This window comes from Candoia aspera, chromosome 2 (genome assembly GCF_035149785.1).
Source record: "Candoia aspera isolate rCanAsp1 chromosome 2, rCanAsp1.hap2, whole genome shotgun sequence".
Taxonomy (NCBI): domain Eukaryota; kingdom Metazoa; phylum Chordata; class Lepidosauria; order Squamata; family Boidae; genus Candoia; species Candoia aspera.
In genome coordinates, this window is record NC_086154.1 from 75,847,589 (window position 1) to 75,868,214 (window position 20,626).

General features: G+C 38.1%; 1 protein-coding gene across 1 annotated transcript in view; it reads left to right on the forward strand.

Moving 5' to 3' along the window:
- Positions 1–20,626, forward strand: part of KLHL3 (kelch like family member 3) — a 56,437-nt gene that overhangs the window by 13,345 nt on the left and 22,466 nt on the right. The window contains exons 3-8 of the mRNA XM_063292277.1: positions 2,396–2,502; positions 7,504–7,625; positions 9,706–9,868; positions 14,662–14,771; positions 16,852–16,968; positions 19,406–19,555. Coding sequence (XP_063148347.1) covers positions 2,396–2,502; positions 7,504–7,625; positions 9,706–9,868; positions 14,662–14,771; positions 16,852–16,968; positions 19,406–19,555 — 769 coding nt within the window. The remainder of the gene's footprint in view (positions 1–2,395; positions 2,503–7,503; positions 7,626–9,705; positions 9,869–14,661; positions 14,772–16,851; positions 16,969–19,405; positions 19,556–20,626) is intronic.

A 20,626-nucleotide genomic window follows, 5' to 3' on the forward strand; every position in this document is an offset into this window, starting at 1 on the left:
GTACTGTCAGACTCCTGATTTTTTTGCCACCAAAGACTAACGCAGTTCTCCTCCTACAATGAGTTCACGGAAGTGCAACTGTAATGTTTAACAGCTCATCATCAGCCATTGCTTGGTGATACATACTTTGCTTTATAACACAACGGCCATGCCATTGTACGAACACATGGAGAAGCATTTGCGTGCCCTGTCTAGGAAGGCATCAGTCCTGAGTGAATTATCCTGCCTGTTGTCCCTTGGTACAAATTGCTTTTGCCTCTTCTTTGCTGGCATAGGACATGAAAGACTGGAGGGCTGTGGTTTGTATGCTGCTTCAGCTGGGGTACAAGCAAGATTAAATGAAAAAATATTAGATTATTCCTTTTGTAACTTGAATGCTATGGGGGATAATGGGAGAAGAGTGACAGCATTTCTCTTAGAGGAACTAACAGCGCATGCTGCCTATGACACCCTTCCAAACAAGCTAAATTGCAGCTGCCCTGAAATCCCTGTCATCTCTTCCCTTTCATGCTTATTGCTGATTTATGCTCATTCCTGCTGCTGAGCCATTGTAGAACTAAAATATGGCAGTAGTTGAATGCTTTAAATTGGTAGGCAAAGGCTGATCGCCATAGCAGGATTATGTAGAAAGGTGTTTAGGGGCCACTGAAGTAGGGTAGGGATAGGAAAAAGAGAAATCCCCCTGTGTGCCTCCAGTAGCATTCTTCAAGGAAGGGATATACTCATGAACGGAGAAGGGAGAGTCTTAGTTGGTGTAACTTGATGCTGCTATCTGTCTGTGTAACTTGGGATTCCTTAGAATGCTGGTGACATTAAAAGTCAGCTGCTCTCTTGAATCTTCCCTGTCAAGTGAGCTAGTCCAAGAATGGATGGTTGCCTTGCCTGCTGGTTTGTTGCATTGGCACTGGAAACTTCAGACATTAAATTATGTTTACTTATTGGTTATCCTGATTTGTTAATGTTTCTGTTTATCCCCAGATGAGCCCATGAAAATGCAATGTATATGAAACAATTTTTTAAATCAAAATGTTTTATATGTTTGAGCCTTTATGTAGATAAATAGGCTGGCAGTATAAAGTGCTATTGTCCATCAAGATCATAAGTGTCCTTGGGGTTTTCTGGTAAAGTCCTAGTTATCTATTCTAGCTTGCAACAAATATGCAGTGCAAATTCAAAATTATATAAAGATGGATGTTAAATATACTGATGAAAAGATACCAGTTTAAGGAGGGAAGATCGGACAGTTGTGGAGCTGGATAATGATGAAATTAACTTCATCTTTATTTTGGGCCAATCACTCCACTCTAAATTAAGCTTTAAAAACAAAACTGGTAACTAGAGGGTTTTTAGAGATGGAGATGATTGAGCTAGTAGAAAATTAATCCAAAAAGAGATTGTAGGGGTTGGTAAACTACCTACTTCGGATTGAGTTTTGTAGCAGGTTATAATCTAGATTGCATTTCTGATGGGCCAAGTACTGAGTTCTAGATTCAACACTAACTGGGAAGGCTAAGATGGCAGTGGGAGCTAGGAATGCTTTTTACCAGCTTAGATTGGTTTTAGCTGTCCATGCTTTGTAGCACAGTCTTCCCCAACTTGGTGTGCTTTCGATGAATTGGAGCTGCAGCATCTCAAATTCTTAGTTGACAAATCTAGAATCTGAGAATTTTAAGAACACTGGTTCAATAAATGTGGAAGATACCAACTTGAGTAGGCTGCTCTTGTGATATTTAGGCTGTCATGCTGTAATGTGCACTAGGTAGGTCTGCTATCCCATTCTGAAAATTCAAATGGTGCAAAAGTTGCTTGCTAATGCAATGCAACCATGTTATGTCACATTATATCACTTTCAGATTTTACCCAGCCAATCTCCAGCCAACATTAAATTGTCTATGTTTGTAAAGAGAGAAGCAGTTTGGGTTGAGGTTAGTTGACTAATCTGCTGCATGATCTGTTGGCACTGGAGGTCTGCTTGTGTGATGATCCATTTGATCAGATTGAACAAGGGATTGCCATTTCTCAATAGTGGCTTGCTTCTTGTGGCATTGTTTTCCACATGATGTTTGTTTGGCCTTGTCTCTCTAGGCCTCTTAAAGCTCACATGAGTACGTTAGCCTGTAATAGAAACTGAATTCAGTCAAGGGCACTGTATAGATGGTGCTAGCTCATTTGACTTGGGAATAGGTGGGTTATTGTATAATTGTTTCTCTTATTATTGTGTTATATTTTTGTAATTTTTCTGGTCTGGGAAGGTTTATTCTGGTAGGTGGCATATGGATCCTAATAAAAATATAAACAAGCATGGCAACTATAGCCTTCATTTATTTAGTATGCATTCAGTGGTTCTGTATTTGCCAGATTTGTTCTGAAACCATCCTTGTTGATATGTTCACAGCAAGCGGCTTCTTTGCGATGTGGTAATTGTTGCTGAAGACATTGAAATTGAAGCCCACCGTATTGTCCTAGCAGCTTGCAGTCCATATTTCTGTGCAATGTTTACAGGTAACTTTATTTTCCAAACAAATAACTATTATTATTTTGGGAAGGATGAAAAGAAAACATGGTGGTATTACATGCATGTGGGAAAGGTAGAGGTGTGGCCTTTATTGAAAATGTTCTGCCAGAAGAAGGAAAGATAGGCACAAAGTGTATGGCGTACACTATAAGCCAATATTCCTCATTTTTAGTGAATGTCTCATGACTATGGAGCTTCACATCATGGGTTGGATCGTGGAGATAATATCGGTCTAAAATCAATATAGTCTTAGTGGAAGTTTTGGGTTGGCCTTTGCATTAAGGCTGCCATTGGGCTGGTTTTGATGGTAGAGGATAAGATCCTTATTTGAGCACCAAGGTGACTTGGCCGCTACTCATCCATTTAAAACAGACCAACAGAAAACAAGCTTCATGAACTTTTGCCTCTCCCTTCCCTTCTCCATTTTTTACCTTACTTTATCACCTTTGTAAGGGACGCGGTGGCGCTGCGGGTTAAACCGCTGAGCTGTCGATCGGAAGGTCGGCGGTTCGAAACCGCGCGGCGGGGTGAGCTCCCGTTGTTAATCCCAGCTCCTGCTCACCTAGCAGTTCGAAAACATGCAAATGTGAGTAGATCAATAGGTACCGCTTCGGCGGGAAGGTAACGGCGTTCCGAGTCGTCATGCTGGCCACATGACCCGGAAGTGTCTATGACAACGCCGGCTCCAAGGCTTAGAAACGGAGATGAGCACCGCCCCCTAGAGTCGGATTCGACTGGACTTTACGTCAAGGGAAACCTTTACCTTTACCTTTATCACCTTTGTATGGCAACTGTGATAACTGGTGTTACTATTTTTACCCAAAAAAATAGAAAAAAAATGCTTGGGGCATAATATCACCCATGGTGTGAATCCTCTGCAGACCACACTTCACTAAGTATCTTATTTGTGTTACTGTATTCTATCAGTGTTATATTTTACAATTAATAATTACCTCTTTGACTTTTGTGATCACAGTTGCTAAAAAACACATGGTTTCTTTTTGCTTGAACAATGAAGAAATGGAAACATAATAATATATAGGTATAGATATAGATATAGATACATGACATTTGACAGATACAATCCAGGTTTTTTAAACATTTGGCTTGTATGAAGTGGTCTTTAAAGCACTTAAGTATATTTTATTGGCTGTGACATTGCAATTATACAGATTGACTTCATTGCTTGCAAAGCACTAAATAAGAGACCAGCATTTGATACTCAGGGTGCAGGATCTGACACCATCTGAGAAAGGGGAAGATTTTTTCTTTTTTGAATGAAGCAGTGGCAACCTTGCTAGTACCCAGTATCAAGATGGAAAAGGAGAAGAGAGAATTGAGTCTGCTACTGCCATGCTACCATCCCATCTAGTACATCTTCATGAACAGGAAATTAAGAGTTACCAAAAAAAGAGACCCAAGGGGTTGTCCTCCCTCCCAGTTTCAGGCTTGCAAGAATAGCCAGCATAAACTCAAAAGAAGAGTTTAAACAACTCCATTAAAAAAAGAAATAGAAAGAGTAAGAAAGGGATTGTAGTTCAGCAGTAATGCATATGGTTTGCATGCAGAAGGTCCTAGGTTCAATTCTTGGCGTCTCTGATTGAAAGATTCCTTCTAAATCTAAGACTTTGAAGAGGCAATGAGAGAATAGACACAATTACTGTAAGCTGATTTTGGTAAGGCAGCTTCATTTTTTTCACTCCTTTCAAGGAAAGATGGCTTTTCTCTTCAGTGTTGATTTTGTGGCTGATTGTTAGCCTTCACCCATATAATATAAGGAAATAAAAGGGAAATTGTCTTAAGTACTCCATGAAATCTAAAATGAAGCTCTCAAACCCATCATCCATAATCCAGCTTCTTTGAGGTCATTGCTTTACAGTGCTTTCAAGCTTACATTTCATGGACGTTATTGTTTAGTGAGGCCTCCTATGACTGCATTTCATCCATATGGTATTTCATCTGTATGGTTTGTCTTTGTGAACCTGCTGAGAATAGTCTTTTTGGAATGCAGGGGTCAAGAAAGCAATGGTGGCCCTAAACTGAATATAGTACTAAAGTAGATGCTGTCAAAAAGCTTAAGTTCAGTCCAGAGAAGGAAAAAGTCATGAGAGAAGTTGATTTGGAATACTTGTTCTAGATTGAGTTCCATTCACTGTGAAGGAGCAGATTCACAGCTTGTGGGTCTTTCTTGGGCCCAGCATTGTTCCTGGAGGACAACAAGATTATTGTGGTAAGTAGTTTTGCCCAGCTTCAGTTGATGTGTCAAATATCCTTTTTCCTGGACAAAGTAGATCTAGCCCAAGATAATTAATTAATTAGAATGAACTGCATGCATTTGTGTGAAGTTAGGGGTTTACCCCACTATGCACTTATTTAAATTAAAACATATTTGCCAGTTTTAAGAAATCCACTTATGTAACTCTCTTATTAAGAACATTGGATTGACCCTTTCTTTATAAGTATTTGTTTCTTACTCTGCTTTAAAATACTGGGCTACGTGTACTTTTTTTGTTTCAAAGTGATTGGAAGCATTGATTTCTGTGTTGAAGACAACTGTTTTTTTTTTTTTTTTATAAGTACTAAGCTATTGTATGAAAGATACAGATACTTTAGAGAAGCTTGACTTGGTATCAACTCTCTTTATAGCACTTGTACACAAAAAAGGGTTATTTATTCATTTAATTTATTTAATTTTTATCCCACGCTTATTATTTTTATAACTAGCTCAAGGTGGCAAACATACCTAATACTCCTTCCTCCTCCTATTTTCCCCACAACAACAACCCTGTAAGGAGAGTTGGTCGGAGAGAGAGTGACTGGTCCAAGGTCACCCAGCCGGCGTTCATGCCTAAGGTGGGACTGGAACTCCCAGTCTCCTGGTTTCTAGCCCAGCACCTTAACCACTGGACCAAACTGGCTCTGGTTAAACTGGTTAGGTGTATTTTCCAGTGTTGTGACCATGACATCTCTCAATTGGTGTTAAGCCAGACTTCAGCCACCTTAATTTTTCAGTGTTCCTTTTTTTTCCTTTGTTAATGGTCTCTTTGTAGATTTTAATGCTGTTTCAGGGAAATGCATGCTCCCGGCTTATACTCTAGGAAATAAGGGGATGTTTGCCCTTGTCTGAAATTTATGTTGAAATACACTATTTATGATTATGGCTGATTCTGTACTTTCCTGAAGTTGCTGATTTACTCTAAAAAGCACTAATTAATCTTCCATTATTAATTCTACCTCTCCTATAAATTGTCATAGTATTTTGCTACTAATGGGGTGGGGTGTTTATGAAAGCAGAAGATTAATTATATTCTTGTTATCTTAAAAAAAATACTCCCATTGATAATGACAGTGTTTGTAATGCTTTCCAAATAGTATGCACAATTTTTATAAGGCCTTTTTAAAAAACAAAACAAAGCAAGTGGTTCCTCTTTCTGGTGCGTATGCGTGTAAAGGCTGTGCAGATTCAAAGGGAAAAGTATGCTTTGAAGCATGTGCAGGGCTCATGTACAATTTGTCAGCAACTCCTTAAAGCAGGTGTGCCTTTTCCCTCCTGCCCATGTATATTCCCCATCAACTTTTTCTCTTCAAATCTACTGGGCACCATCCTTTGACAATGGAAAAAGCCTCCCCAGATAATTATATCAGATAATAAATTGCCAACCTTGAGTAGTTTTTTTGTTTTTCCAGATCATTAGCCATGAAACAAAATAGTGAACATCAGGGATACTTTCTGTGCTGAAATACTTTGCTATGATAATGCAGATTATTCAACTGTATGGGCAAATACTTTATTACTTGGTGAAGACCTAAGGGTTTGCTACGTATCTGAATGTGTGACAGAAAAAGGATGAAGTTCACACGTTGTATATTATACAGGTGCTTAAGGAACCCTTTGGTAGAATATTTACTGAGGTAATCCATTGCCAATGATAGGTTAGAATTATGTTGTCCTCCATGATAAAAACTCAGTAGTGATAAATCCAAAGGTATTATCTCCTGCCCAGAATGCAGGGACTTCATGTTATTCACGGCATTTAACCTCATTTTGAGTAACAGACAGAATCTCTTGCATAGGAGAGGCAAGAAAATATTTTTCTCCTTCCCTGGAACACCAACCAAAAAATGTATTTGGGTGATGGACAAGTACGCTGACTTTCTCAAGTCAGGTTAAAATTTGAGATGAGCACTGTAAATGATAAAACTCTGATTTATGAACCAGAAATTACGAAACTTGGCAACATGGATATGTAGCAGTAAGAATCTATAATGGAAAGATAATGATTTGAATTTTCAGATTTCATCACATTATCCTCAGTTTTTTCACCTTTAGCTAATTAAAATTCATCCCCAGACCTACATGGAATGCATCCAAAAATGCTGTACAACTAGTCTCGTCCACTCTGGCTTTACTCAGGCTACCTATTCTGAAGGTTGGATATAAAGGAATACAGAAACTGAAGAACTTTTCACTAAGACAATCGTAGTCATTGTGTTCTAAACCAGAGGATAAACATAGTTACCTAGTTTTGTAACATATGTTTTTCCCAAAGGAATAAAAACCCTGTTGAAGGCATAAAAAGATACTCAATTTATCACCTCAGAAAAGAAACAAAAACATGTTGGTTTTGGCTTTCTTCATGGAATAGTACGAAATTATATAGAACATTACAGTTGGTATAAAAGTACAGTTAAAGAGTAGAATAATAGTTTCTGAAGTTTAGAAGTTGTAATATAGAATCATAGATTGGAAGAGATTTTCAAGGTTATCTAGTTCCACTCTGGAAACCTACTACTGCAGCATCCCCAAAAGAATAGATGCCCAGTAATTGGTTCAAAGAGAGACACCTTCACTTTCCCACATATATTCTTTGGTTATTCCAAATATGGCTTTTAAAATAAAAAGATAATAAGTTGATGGAACCTAATGGGATCTCTCCCAACTCAAACTATGACTGCCTTTTAAAATAATTTCTATAATTGAATTTCAGGAGATATGACTGAAAGCAAAGCAAAGAAGATTGAGATCAAAGATGTTGATGGACTAACCTTAAGCAAACTAATTGATTATATCTACACAGCAGAGGTAGAGGTCACAGAAGAGAATGTCCAGGTGAGGAAAGCTTAGAAGAATCTCTTGGTTACTCTGTGGTTTTAGCAGCTCATAGAAGCGCCCTGCCCTGTAAATTCCTTTTGAACCAGCTTTAGAATGCCTTCTGTTCTATGATTTTCTGCTGGTTCTTGATGTTACTATTACTTTTCAATTAAAGCAAACAAGATAGCAATGCATCCTCAAGTATAAAATAGGACAACATAAGAAAACAGTTAAAACCATTTAAAAGAATATAACATTTGAAATATTAAGAAATACAGCCATTTAAAACTTCCATATTCAATATTACTATGCATAATGACATTGAATAGGTAATGTATTTTCAATCTTACTGATATAAACAAAATGCAGAGATCAATTTTGAACAAGCAGCATTTAAAGAATACTCTTTGCCGACTTTTGAAAAAACTATTGTTATTTCCCATGTTGTTCAACATTATTGATCTAAATAGGTATGTATTTTAGTTCAGTAAAATTATGTGATAGAAAATATTATGTGTAAATTATTGGGAAACATAGACAATAATTTTGCCAATTGATATATAGACAAAATTTGCTTCGATTGGTACATAGACAATAAACCTACAGTAGAATTTATTACCAAATATGCTTGTTCATATTTTGTTCTCATTATTTTGTTGTTGTTGTTAGTACAATTTACAGTGTTATCTTGTACACATCTCAATCAGAAGGTCCGCTAATTTCAGTTGGGTTTATTCGAAGCAGAGATAAAGGATTACTGCTTTTCTTATCTAAGCCACTTTGGAAATTTTTCATTTTAATGATGGGAAGAAAAAATAACAAAAGTACAGAATACATTTTGGGTTGAAATTTAAATTGAATCACTATAACTCTATTATACCCATGTGTGCATGAAAGCACACACACAAAATTGCGGTGTCTTATCAAAATTAAGTATCTCTGAAGAATTTAAAAGTACAGAATGTACTTTGGGAGCATTACATCTGACATGCCAGTGAAAATGTAATCACTTGATCTGGTTTTGTTGTTCAAGATTTCAGTTCCGGCAGCGTTTGAAAGTTGAAAGCTGCAGATTTTAAATGAAGTTTGCGGTCCACTGCAGTGTGGTTTCGGATGCCCAGACGTTGACATTCAGTTCATATTGTCTGTTTTTATACAGTCCAAGTCCTGGTCTTACGTTCTCGTTCAGATTGCTCTGAAACCCTCTCCAGGCATTATAAAATAGGAAGGATGGATGGGAGGGTGGCAGGAACCCCATCTCCATCTCTTCCACCCCTGCTTCCTTGGATTGGCAGGGAAGGTCTGTGTTGAGCTGTAACTGTCTCCATCTTCAGAGAGCAATTAATCTCCACAGAGTTGGGAACTTGCATATTTGGGATTTCCAGTCTCATGGAGGACCATTAACAAGAGATTGGACACACTTAACTGTTCCTCTCAATCTGAGGAGATCTGTGAAGGGGTTTCTAAAGGATACTCGAGGGTCAGGTTTACCAACAGATTTTGAAAATGCCGGCCATTGGTATATGATACTCCAATAACTTAACCATTGAAGTACAACATAGATGTGGATGTCCTCCTTACTGGGAAAAGTGCTGTAAGTTACATTTATATTCTGTCCTTCATTGTTTGAGTAGGATATTAAAACCCTGAAGAACTGATATTAGCTGAAAAGAAAACAATCATGATTAGTTTCCCTTTACTAGGTTAAGCTAATCTATTCTAAGAATCAAAATGTTGAGGCCTAGAGACTGATAGCTTAATTAATTTCTTCATTTTATTGATGCCTGTTGGGGTTAGTGCTCTCTAAAAAAGTTACTGATTTGTAATATTCCCGTGTGATCCAGTTGGGTTGGATTGTTCTTGCTGGAATAGTAGAATGAATGCACCTCAGGGCATGCTGCGGTTTTATTGTTCTGTTTGGCTGAAGTATGTTAAGGATGTAGAGAAATACAGTTCTTTTCTTGCCCAGGTGTGTTATAGTATGGTTAGTCTTCAGTACTTTTTAAAATTGTGTTTCAATGTATTGCCTTTTCTGGAGGAGACAACCTGGGACTTCAGTTGCTAATTCTTTCTTGCATTTTCTTTTTTCAACTTTCAGGTTTTACTGCCAGCCGCCAGTCTATTACAACTGATGGATGTTCGACAAAACTGTTGTGACTTTCTTCAGTCTCAGCTTCACCCCACAAATTGCCTTGGAATTCGCGCCTTTGCAGATGTGCACACCTGCACAGAATTATTGCAACAGGCCAATGCCTATGCAGGTGATTATAAAAGCCGTCAAGATGTTCCTGGCTTTATAATATGAAAATATGGATGCCTTGAATACTAGTACATCCTTCAACATAAAACAAAACAAGGGGGAGGGAACTAATCTGCTGCTTAAGCTTGCAGGTGATCCTCTTGCTAAATAGAGGACTTTTAACATGCATAACATGCTCATTCTAACGGGTGAAATTCAACTGAATATATATGATCCATATCTCTAAAATAGAGGGAGGCTTCAGGAAGAAGTTTCATAATTCTTGAACAATGATCTTGTTGCATGAAGTATATTAAAGCTGTAGTTCAACACATTTGGAGGGCAGTATGTTTCCTACTCTTAGCTTAGAACAGCCACCCCAGCCGAGGTGCCCTTCAGAAGTGTGGACTTCAGCTCCCAAAATTTCCTAGCCAGAATGAACATTGCTGAAATGTCTGGAGGGACAAACATTGGAAAAGGCTGCCATTGGGATATTAATTTATCTAAATAGCCATCTTGTACTTTAAATACACTTTCGATGCTAGATGTTCCAAACAGACATGGAAATTACAAAATGCTTTCAGTTTACAAGTAGTAAATTGAACAGAATTTTTTATAAAGAAAATTATACTGATATTTCAAAACAGCAATGTTGAGTAAAATGACCATTGCATATTTAAGATCTACTGAAAAAACAACCAACCCTGTCCTTCCTAAGAGTAATTGCCTGCTCTCCAGTCAACTCTAATCTAATATACCATTAGCTAAAAAATGGATATGGGGGGAGTTAGAAAAGCTAAGTAGAATATTGTGGTTTTAATTGGGAACATGTCTTTGCTCTCTTAGATGTAACCATCATTAAAAGAGCACCACTGAGTTTAAAAGTCAAGGATCACTTTTGAGCAGGAGGGTGGTGGAGTCAAGTTTGCATAGGAAAGAAACACCATGATGGATTTTTAGGAAATGGCCTAAAATCAGAGAAGGTTAAGAGAGGTAAGAAAGGAAGTAAATTAATAGCAAGGAATTGTCTAAGAATTGTCTAAGAAACTACTTCCAAGTAGAATCACTTGGAAGTAGAAAAGTACACAATATCTAAAGAAAGAGAAGTAACAGAAAGAACTGATGTAAGAAGAGAGAGCAAGCTACAAAGAAGAGTTTATCATGAATAAGCAGATAGTAGAGGGAGTAGAAGGAATTTGAGTAGAATATTAGGAAAATATTACAAGGTCAGGTTGAAGGAAAAGTTGTTAGTGCAAACAATACCCATCTCTCCCTGCTGATTTGCTGCAAGCTTGTCTCAGCTGTTTAAGAATTGAGGAGGTAGTGGGAGGGTGGGCAAGGGAAGTGATTTTTTGACCCACTATGTGCCTGTTAGTTCAGCTTACAAGTCTTGAAGCCAACTGGTAGCCTGCCACTGGCCTGTTATATGATTAAGTAAAATGTAGCCTTTTTCTACAGCTATAATATTAAAGACTTAGCACCCTATTCACTGAAAGTTAGCATATTTGAGATGAGTTGTAAGAATGTAGCCTTGTTCATGAGATGTCAATTTCCAATTGGCAGGTTTCTGATATGGGGAGTACTTAAACCATGTGATCTGTTACGTGCTATCAGAAGAATAAACAATTGTAGAAAAGTTATGGGTAAAATAGACAAGAATAGAGAACCTTGAAGTATCCTTCCACTATTATTATTTATAGGTCCTGAAGTCAAGTACTTCAAGCATATATGCAGAAAATGCTTTACACTGAAGCAAATTCTGTCCTTCTCCTAAGATTTCAGATCTATTCCCTAATCACCATTTTCATAGCCTTCAACATAGTTGTACTTACCATGTAGTGCCTTCCCTGGAGCCTTCCCTAAAGGAATGGAAGTACAGAGCTAGTGGTGTCCATGTCAATGACGCAGTCTTGTTTAGACGACAATGATAACAGCAGTATATCATAGGATGATTCTATATAGCTGCAGCTCTGTCTCCACCTTCTTTGTCCAAATAAACTGGACTTGGCTAGTGAATATGAAATTTTAAGTGTGAATCAAATTATTTGCAAATCCAGATGCAAATCTTTTCAGTAACTTTTTCATTGATTAAACACAGCAGGCATGTGCTAAGGGGACAGATGCTGTCATGGAATGGTAGCTGGCTAAAGAACAGAAAATAGAGACAATTTTCATGTAATAGGAACTGTTGAAGACTGACTGAAAAGGAGGATTTTGAATCATGATGGATAGATCTAGGCAAACATCAATCCATTCTGTGATGACTGTAAAAAGAAAAGACAAATTCCAGGCTTGGAGCCATTAGGGAAGGAAGAATTAAAAATGAAATTACTGGCATCCCTTATTAGCCATGATACATTATCTGCAGTTTTGCATTTTCATGGTTACTAAACAAACCAGACCTAAAGGTTTTGCATATCTGCAGTGTTGACCTTATATTTTGTTCCTTTACTTAAGTGCAGACAGCCTTTTGCAGATGCATAAAATACATTTTTGTAAGGTCTCGTTTCTGATGTAATGAAGTGAGAACAGAATCCCTGAAGATAACCAGGTCAACCAATGCACCAATTCATAATACATCTTTGGTGATACTGCACTTGGAGTATGCATGCATGTTCTCCCTAAACCTTGGCTAATCTGAGAGCTGGGAAAGATATAAACAAGGGCAGTCAATATGATTATGGGGCTAGATCAGTTCTATAAAAAAAAGCTACAGTTTAGGTTTGTTAGCTTGCAGCAAAGGCAGTTAAGAGGAGACAGGTTAGAGTGGTGTTTTCATCCTGAGCAAATCCAGACTTTTAAGGTGGACTTTTAACCCCCAGAATTCCATAGCCAGCATGGCTATTGCTGGGAATTCTGGCAGTTGTTCACATATCTGGACATTGGCTAGGCTGAGAAACACTATCTTAGAGGAGTGTAAAATCATACATGTGTGTATGGACCTGAGGATAAGGAGAGAGTTTTTTTTTTCTGTTTCTTAACTGGAGGTTCTGACATTGTTAAGAAACAGAAAATAAATAAATAATATTTATTTATTTATTAAGAAACAAATTTGTTATTTTTATTTGTTAAGAAACAGAAATAAATAAATAATATTTAGTTATTATATTTTTATTACCACCCATCTCCCCCACTTGGGGGACCCTGGGCGGTTCACAATAAAACAATTTAAAATTCAATAAAATCAGAATAACATGGGGAGATTCAACCTGATATGGGGAGATTTAGGACCTGTAAAGGAAGCACTTGGTTAAACCTTGGAACTGGGGATGATGGCTACTGATTTGGGTGGCTGTAAAGGATTCCAGAGAAATTAAGGGGTTATCACTGGCAACAAAGATGTTTGTTACAGTTGACCTGCCTTGAAAATCAAGGACACCTGTTGCTCCGTTGCCCACATTTCTGAGCTTCTTGAATGTAGGGCAGTCAGAGCTTTTCTTACATTCTGATGTCTGGGACAAATAATTACCTTTTAAGTGTTTGATTTTTGGAACCTTTTAATCTTTAACCAGACCGGTACTGTATGACATTTAGTTTAAATCTGGCTTGATTGCAAGAGCTGCGCTTAATGTTTTGTTGCCCTTCATGAAGAATGTATTACTTTAACATCCCCCTACGAAATGTTAATGAAAATATTCCAGAACTTCATTCAAAATTCCTTTGGCTGTACATTAACTGTGTACAGTAAAATAATCTGCATGTTAAAGCAGCAGAAAGCAACTTATGAGGTCACTGAATATCTTTGAGAAATGCCTAAAGCAGATGACTTAGCCTGTGTTGACATGGTGCCTTAAGCCACAATGTGATTTATTGGATTTTGGTTTAGTGTGATATATGGACTATAATCTTGGTAACACTAGAGTGTAAATTTTTGCCTTCGTACAATATTGAATATTTGTATAGAACATTATATCCTCATTTTTAAAAGTTGTTTTCCCATAATAAGCTATTGGATGATCTGTGATAGACCATTATAATTATTAAAGTTGGGTTGAGATTGATGTTCTCAAGAGCCACCTGCTGGTGAACAGAAGTATTTTAGCAGAGCTAATTTTAAAAAAATACTCAGTAATAACATTCAGAACTGATACCGGAAATGAAAAGTTCTGAAGATAAGTATCTATATTGTAATCTATCTGTGTCTATGTATTTATATGATGATAACATCTTCATTATCGCGTTGCTTTTCAGCTTGGAAAACAAACTAGGTTCCAATCTACTATGGATTATTTGTCTAAAAAGAAATTCAGTTTCTATGTGCAGTTTTCCACACTAGTACAGAAACTGTCTTTCTTGGGCCTGCCCTCAGGAAACAGTGTTATACTATTCCTCCATATATGTAATCAGTCTTTACAATTACAGTCTTTACAAGCCTTTCCCACCCAAGCACTTCCCAAATGCTTTGGACTACAGTTTCCATCACCTACAGTCAGTGTAACCAGTCGCAAGCCTGGTCAACATTGGTTGATACAGTAGATGCTGCCTGCAGAATCAGATAGATGTTCTTCTTGTTGTTGTTGTTTTCTGTACATGATTGGACCTGAGTTCCTTTGCATGCCAAGCATGTACTAAGCTGTGGCTCTTCTACAGCGTGTCAGTGAAATTCAGAGTTTCACACATGCGCAGCAGCAGGCTGTACACCTCTTGATGTAACTGTGGAGCTCATTTTCTTTATTGGTGTCATTCCTGAGCACCAATCAGTCTGTTCTTTATACACTGTAATACCATCGTTCAGCTATTAGTTGTTTGTGTTGAGTGAAAACTTGGATTTTCATTATGATCTTCCTTTTCTTAACTTCTAATTCTTTGGAACAGAGCAGCATTTTCCTGAAGTGATGCTTGGTGAAGAATTTCTTAGCCTAAGCCTGGACCAGGTTTGCAGCTTGATATCAAGTGACAAGCTCACAGTGTCATCAGAGGAAAAGGTATTCTTGATTGTATCTTCTGTAATATGGAAATGTAACAAAACTTGCTTCACTGCATAGACAGAGGAAAAAGAGAAAGACCTGAGCATTCAAATAAATGACAACATTTGCTAGCTGTCACGTGGGTATTCTCCATCTTCTGATTTTGTTTTTTGTTTTTAGTTTTAAGCTTAGTTTCAGATCCCCTGTGACAAGTATTTGGGCTAGTTACATGAAGTGATGACACATGAGGGGAGCCTGTACTGAGGTCCTGGCTCCCATTTAGCTCTTCCCTAACAGATAGGGAAAGCTCTAATAACTGTTGTTTTTCCAACTCTGTTTGGAGATCCCATTCCAAGATTTCGAATTTGCTGGAAGTGGGAAAGATTTGTTTTACTTACGTTTCCCTTTTGTACAAAGCAATCTTTGATTCTTGGCTGTTTAGCAAACTTCAGTGGAGGAAGGGAACTTGGGCTAACATGGTGCCGCTTCTTTCTTTTACCCATGTCAGTCAATTCCACACAAAGTCCTTTAGCTAAGCTTTTGTCTTCACAGTCGTCTATTAATGTAATTAGACTGACAGGAGGTGCGAAATACATGTGCTATCCTGATAGGCTAAGAAAAAAGATGATAAAAACAATCTTTTGGAGGAGCTCTTTACATCAATTGCTGCCTCATTGCCATCTTGGCTCTTGTCGCATGGATATTGCTTCTAAGAATGAAATAAATTTTCTTCTTCTCTGAGAAGAGCCTCCCCTGAAGATCCCAAGGCACACATATGCTGCCATAGGGAGTGATGCGTCTTAGGTATTTGGATCTCAAGCTAATTAGGGTTTTAAAGATCGGCACAATCATACACCTTGGTGTTTAAAAGCCTTGGCATGGTGCTGCCCAGAGCCAAGACAGAAGTGGAATAAACTCCAGCAGGCTTTGAAATTCTGTAATCTAAGAAGATGCAGCGCACCTAAAGGCAGAAGACTTACATGATCAGGAAAGGGATACACCAAAACGCCCACTAATGAAGCTGAAAAGATGAGAAGGCACACAGATCAAGGTTCACAATTTAAAACATTGCTAAATGAGTAATTGATTAACCTTTTGTAGAAAGTATAACAAGCTAGAGAGAATGCAATTAGTGCCACTTTAAATTTAATGTCCCATCCCTAATTTACACTGGCTGAAGGATTCGGTTTTTAAGCAACACAAGCATACAAATGTGCATAAGCACCATCAGTACTTTAGTCTGGACTTCCCATTTGCATCTTTTTCTTACTGCAGATTCATTAATTGAAGCTCCTTTTCTTCAACATTCTTTCTGATGCTCTTAGATAATATTCAGGCCTCCAGCCTGGAGGTTCCTTATCAGGCATAACTCCTGCACTGAAATAAATTTGTGGTTGCTGGTGATTGGATGATTTCAACACAAACCAGGATTTTAGCTGTGCAGTGGCTATGTATAGTGATCTAGACTATATTTGGATCTTCCTTCCCTTACCTACAAAATCTATTTTGAACTAAAAAGTGAGATTTCCAATGGCTGGTGTATACCTTTGTTCATTTCATAGAACTCCATGATTTTTCCACGCTCCTTTTGTGTTCCCTGCTATCACATACTACACGCTCCAGTATCTTCTTTCCGGTTGGTCCTTAGAACATTATCCAAATAGTCATGCAAAAGACTTGAAGCGGGAAAATTAAGTACACATCCCAAACACATTTTTTTTCTAGTGGTGAAATCAGAATGTGAATATTGCCCTTGAGGTTTTAAATTAGCTTCAGAATGCTAACAATTATAATGTAGACTTATTGCACAACACTGTAAACAAGTTGATGTTCTGGACTGGAAGTGTGCTACATAATTTGAAGTCAAAAAGTACACAAGCTATGGCTTATTTGAAGTTCTATATTCTCCTCCTGCACACAATCTTATTAATGCTTATATAAGCCTTATTCTATCATCATCCTCTGCCTTTTAAAAATGTTTATTTAGTTTCTGCAGACTTAGTATTGCATAATTTATGGAATCACTGGTTCCAAAGTTCGGTTCTGTAATGACAAATTATGTCCCTTTTAGGCAAACAAGTTTTTTTGCTGTTTGCAGGTCTTTGAAGCTGTCATTTCTTGGATAAACTATGACAAAGAGTCTCGTTTGGAACACATGGCAAAGCTGATGGAGCATGTTCGTCTTCCTCTCTTGCCCAGAGATTACCTTGTACAGGTTAGTAGTCATCAGATCTTTGCGCAATTAAAAATAACAGAAGCTTGAGCTGCTTCTTTATGAATTGGAATCCATTCATCTATCAGCCTTAGAAATCAGTCTTTGCATGCTTTCTTGCTAGGTAGCACAATGCTTTCTTCACTTGAAGGCTCAGTTGGATGGAACAGGGATTAAACTTGTCTAATAAATGGCACAGGAAAGGCTGCCATTTTGCATTCTAATGAGATATGAATTCAGAATTCATATTATATAGGTTTTTTAGTAATGTAATCACTGGGAGGGATCATTTATTGACCCAGGGTGAAGCTATAGCAGTGTGCTGATGATGATCATTTATAGGTCTCCACCTCTGACTGAACAGGAGGGGCTATCAAGATTCATTTCCAGCAAGCTGGAGTGGCTGTGGATTTAGAAGCAAATGGATTCCAGTGGAATTCAATCTTTAGCACTGAATGGGGTAGCGCTCCCCATCCAAAGGTCATCCATAATCTGGGGATCTGCTTGAATTCATGGCTCTTGCTTGAAGAGCAGGTGGAGACTATGGCATAACTCATCTTGTGAGCCAATTGTAGCCATTTGTGGATTGAGATACTTCGATGATTGTCACTTAGCTTTTGTCACCTCATGTTTGGACTACCATAATTTGCTTTGCATGGGCTGTCTTTAAAGATCATGTGGACATTTCAGGTGGTCCAGAATGCAGTGGTCTGCCTAGTTAATGGGCACCACTTGGTTCACCCATCTGACACCGCTCCTTTAAGACCTGCACTTGGTGCCATTTGGTTTCTCAAAACCTTTTGTAGCTTTGAATTTGGATATCTGCCTTCTTTGGGTGGAAACTTCCTGCCCAATAAAATCAAATAGGTAAAGCTTAATGTAGGTCCTCACTCCTGAAGTGTACTGTTTTGGAGTGTCATATGCGTGCCTGAATGCATGTATGTATATGCGTGTGTGTTACTATTGTTCTTGCTGCTGTTAGCTGTTTTTCAGAGAAAAATTCTTCCAAGGGAGTTTACAGGTTAAGATAATACTGATGTCAATATTAATAAAGGCCAAGTTAATCTTTTCCCAAAATATGAAACACCAAATACCATAGCAAGTGTGGTTAAAAAAAATTAAGTAAAGATGATAGACTACAGGTTAAAATTTTAAATCTTCCTGAAGACCTGTAGAGATGCTGTTTGAGAAACTTCTAATATAGGGATACTGTAAAAAAAATCCTGTCCCTCATGCCTACCTCGTTCCTACTATCATCACACAGACTATTTAGGTAGTCTTATGCATGTGTTCATATCTTTAAATGCTGGCATTTAAGTCAATTACCTAAGTTTAAAAGAAAAGAAAATCCTGGTGATAATAAACTGCATGTTCTCCCAATCATTGTATACTTGATGGGGAATGGATGTCCTCCCATTCTTGTAATATTAATTATCCAATCACAAGAACATTTCATTCATCCTCTTGTTAAGTTCCCACATCAGTGCAATTAAAAAAAACATGAGCATCTACAGAAACCAAAAAACCCAAACAAATTTAGCATGTGAGATACCTTCTGCGCCAAAGAGACTAATATGTCATAATTAAGTATCTTTGAAAGGATTGCTCAGTTCACTCTCACACACACAAACTTACAATACATATGGGTGGCCTACAAGTTACATGCAGCATTCAGTCTTTTTTTATGTGGGCCACATGGGCATCACATAATTGCCTCCCAACTTCTGTTAAAGGGGTCAGGGAGGCAGAAGAAGGGCCATCTCTATGCTTCTTTGCTATGGAGACTATGTTCCTCCCAGCCTGTTAAGCAACAATTTAGGCTGAGCGAAGTACACTCTCTCCTGAATTGGAAAGAAGAATATATTTTCTGATCCTGGCATTTGAAAGCCAAAATTTGTGCAGTGTCACTACCATCTTCCCACTTTTATAGGATTTGAAAGATGATTCAAATCATCCCAACCCTGCACACTACTGCTTTCCATGTCTGTTTTTTTCTGTGCCTGAAAACTCTGTGTATGCCTTGAGGATTTCCCACCCTCATTTTATATCAGTGTTTGCCATCTGTGGCAACTTTTAAGATGTGTGGACTTCAGCTCCCAGATTTCCCCAGCCAGCATGGCTGGGAATTGAAGTCCACACATCTTAAAGTTGCCAAAGTTGGGAAACACTGAATTAGATAAGGTGGTAGCACAATTTCATGCATAGAATGTGCATCAGTGCCCACTTAAAATAAAACTAATATTGTAAGGAATGAAATATGGGAACCGCTTAATGGACTAAGTGTGGAATAGGCAGAATGGCCTATAGCTTAATACTGCTACATCTAAATCTTTCAAGACAGATCCAGCAAACTTCCCTTGGCACATACTTTTTAACGTTCACCACCTATTGTTCATTAGTGAAATGTAACCATTGCACTAATCTGTATTGACATATTTAGACAGTTGAAGAAGAAGCTTTAATCAAGAATAATAATACATGTAAAGACTTCCTCATTGAAGCCATGAAATATCACTTACTTCCTCTGGATCAAAGACAGCTGATAAAAAATCCTAGGACCAAACCAAGGACACCAGTCAGTCTGCCAAAGGTAAACAATGTTTCCTTGATGAAAAATTCACTTTTTAGTTCAGAACTCTAGCATGTACCACAGACATTGGCAAGGATTCCAGCCCAAGTATAAAAATAAGTTGGCAATATGTATTCCAGTGGTTAACACTTTTCCTACCCAAATGTTTTTCTATTTAGTGTTGATTCAGAAGTCACTTACATTACATTTGGTTTGTGTGCCAAAACCTTGTTTCTGCCATGCTGTGATACGGAAAACACCAGTCAGACATAGTATAGGATATCTACAGTGCAAAGAAAGCACAAAGGGGAGTGCTACATATTGTTGTTGTTTATTCGTTTAGTCGCATCCAACTCTTCGTGACTTCATGGACCAGCCCACGCCAGAGCTTCCTGTCGGTCGTCAACACCCCCAGCTCCCCCAGGGACAAGTCCGTCACCTCTAGAATATCATCCATCCATCTTGCCCTTGGTCGGCCCCTCTTCCTTTTGCCTTCTACTCTCCCTAGCATCAGCATCTTCTCCAGGGTGTCCTGTCTTCTCATTATGTGGCCAAAGTATTTCAGTTTTGCCTTTAATATCATTCCCTCCAGTGAGCAGTCTGGCTTTATTTCCTGGAGGATGGACTGGTTTGATCTTCTTGCAGTCCAAGGCACTCTCAGAATTTTCCTCCAACACCACAGTTCCAAAGCAACTATCTTCCTTCTCTCAGCCTTCCTTATGGTCCAGCTCTCGCAGCCATATGTTACTACGGGGAACACCATTGCTTTAACTATGTGGACCTTTGTTGTCAATGTGATGTCTCTCCTCTTAACTATTTTATCAAGATTTGTCATTGCTCTTCTCCCAAGGATTAAGCGTGTTCCGATTTCCTGACTGCAGTCAGCATCTGCAGTAACCTTCGCACCTAGAAATACAAAGTCTTTCACTGCTTCTACATTTTCTCCCTCTATTTGCTAGTTATCAGTCAAGCTGGTTGCCATAATCCTGGTTTTTTTGAGGTTTAGCTGCAAGCCAGTTTTTGCACTTTCTTCTTTCACCTTCATCATAAGGCTCCTCAGTTCCTCTTCACTTTCAGCCATCAAAGTGGTAT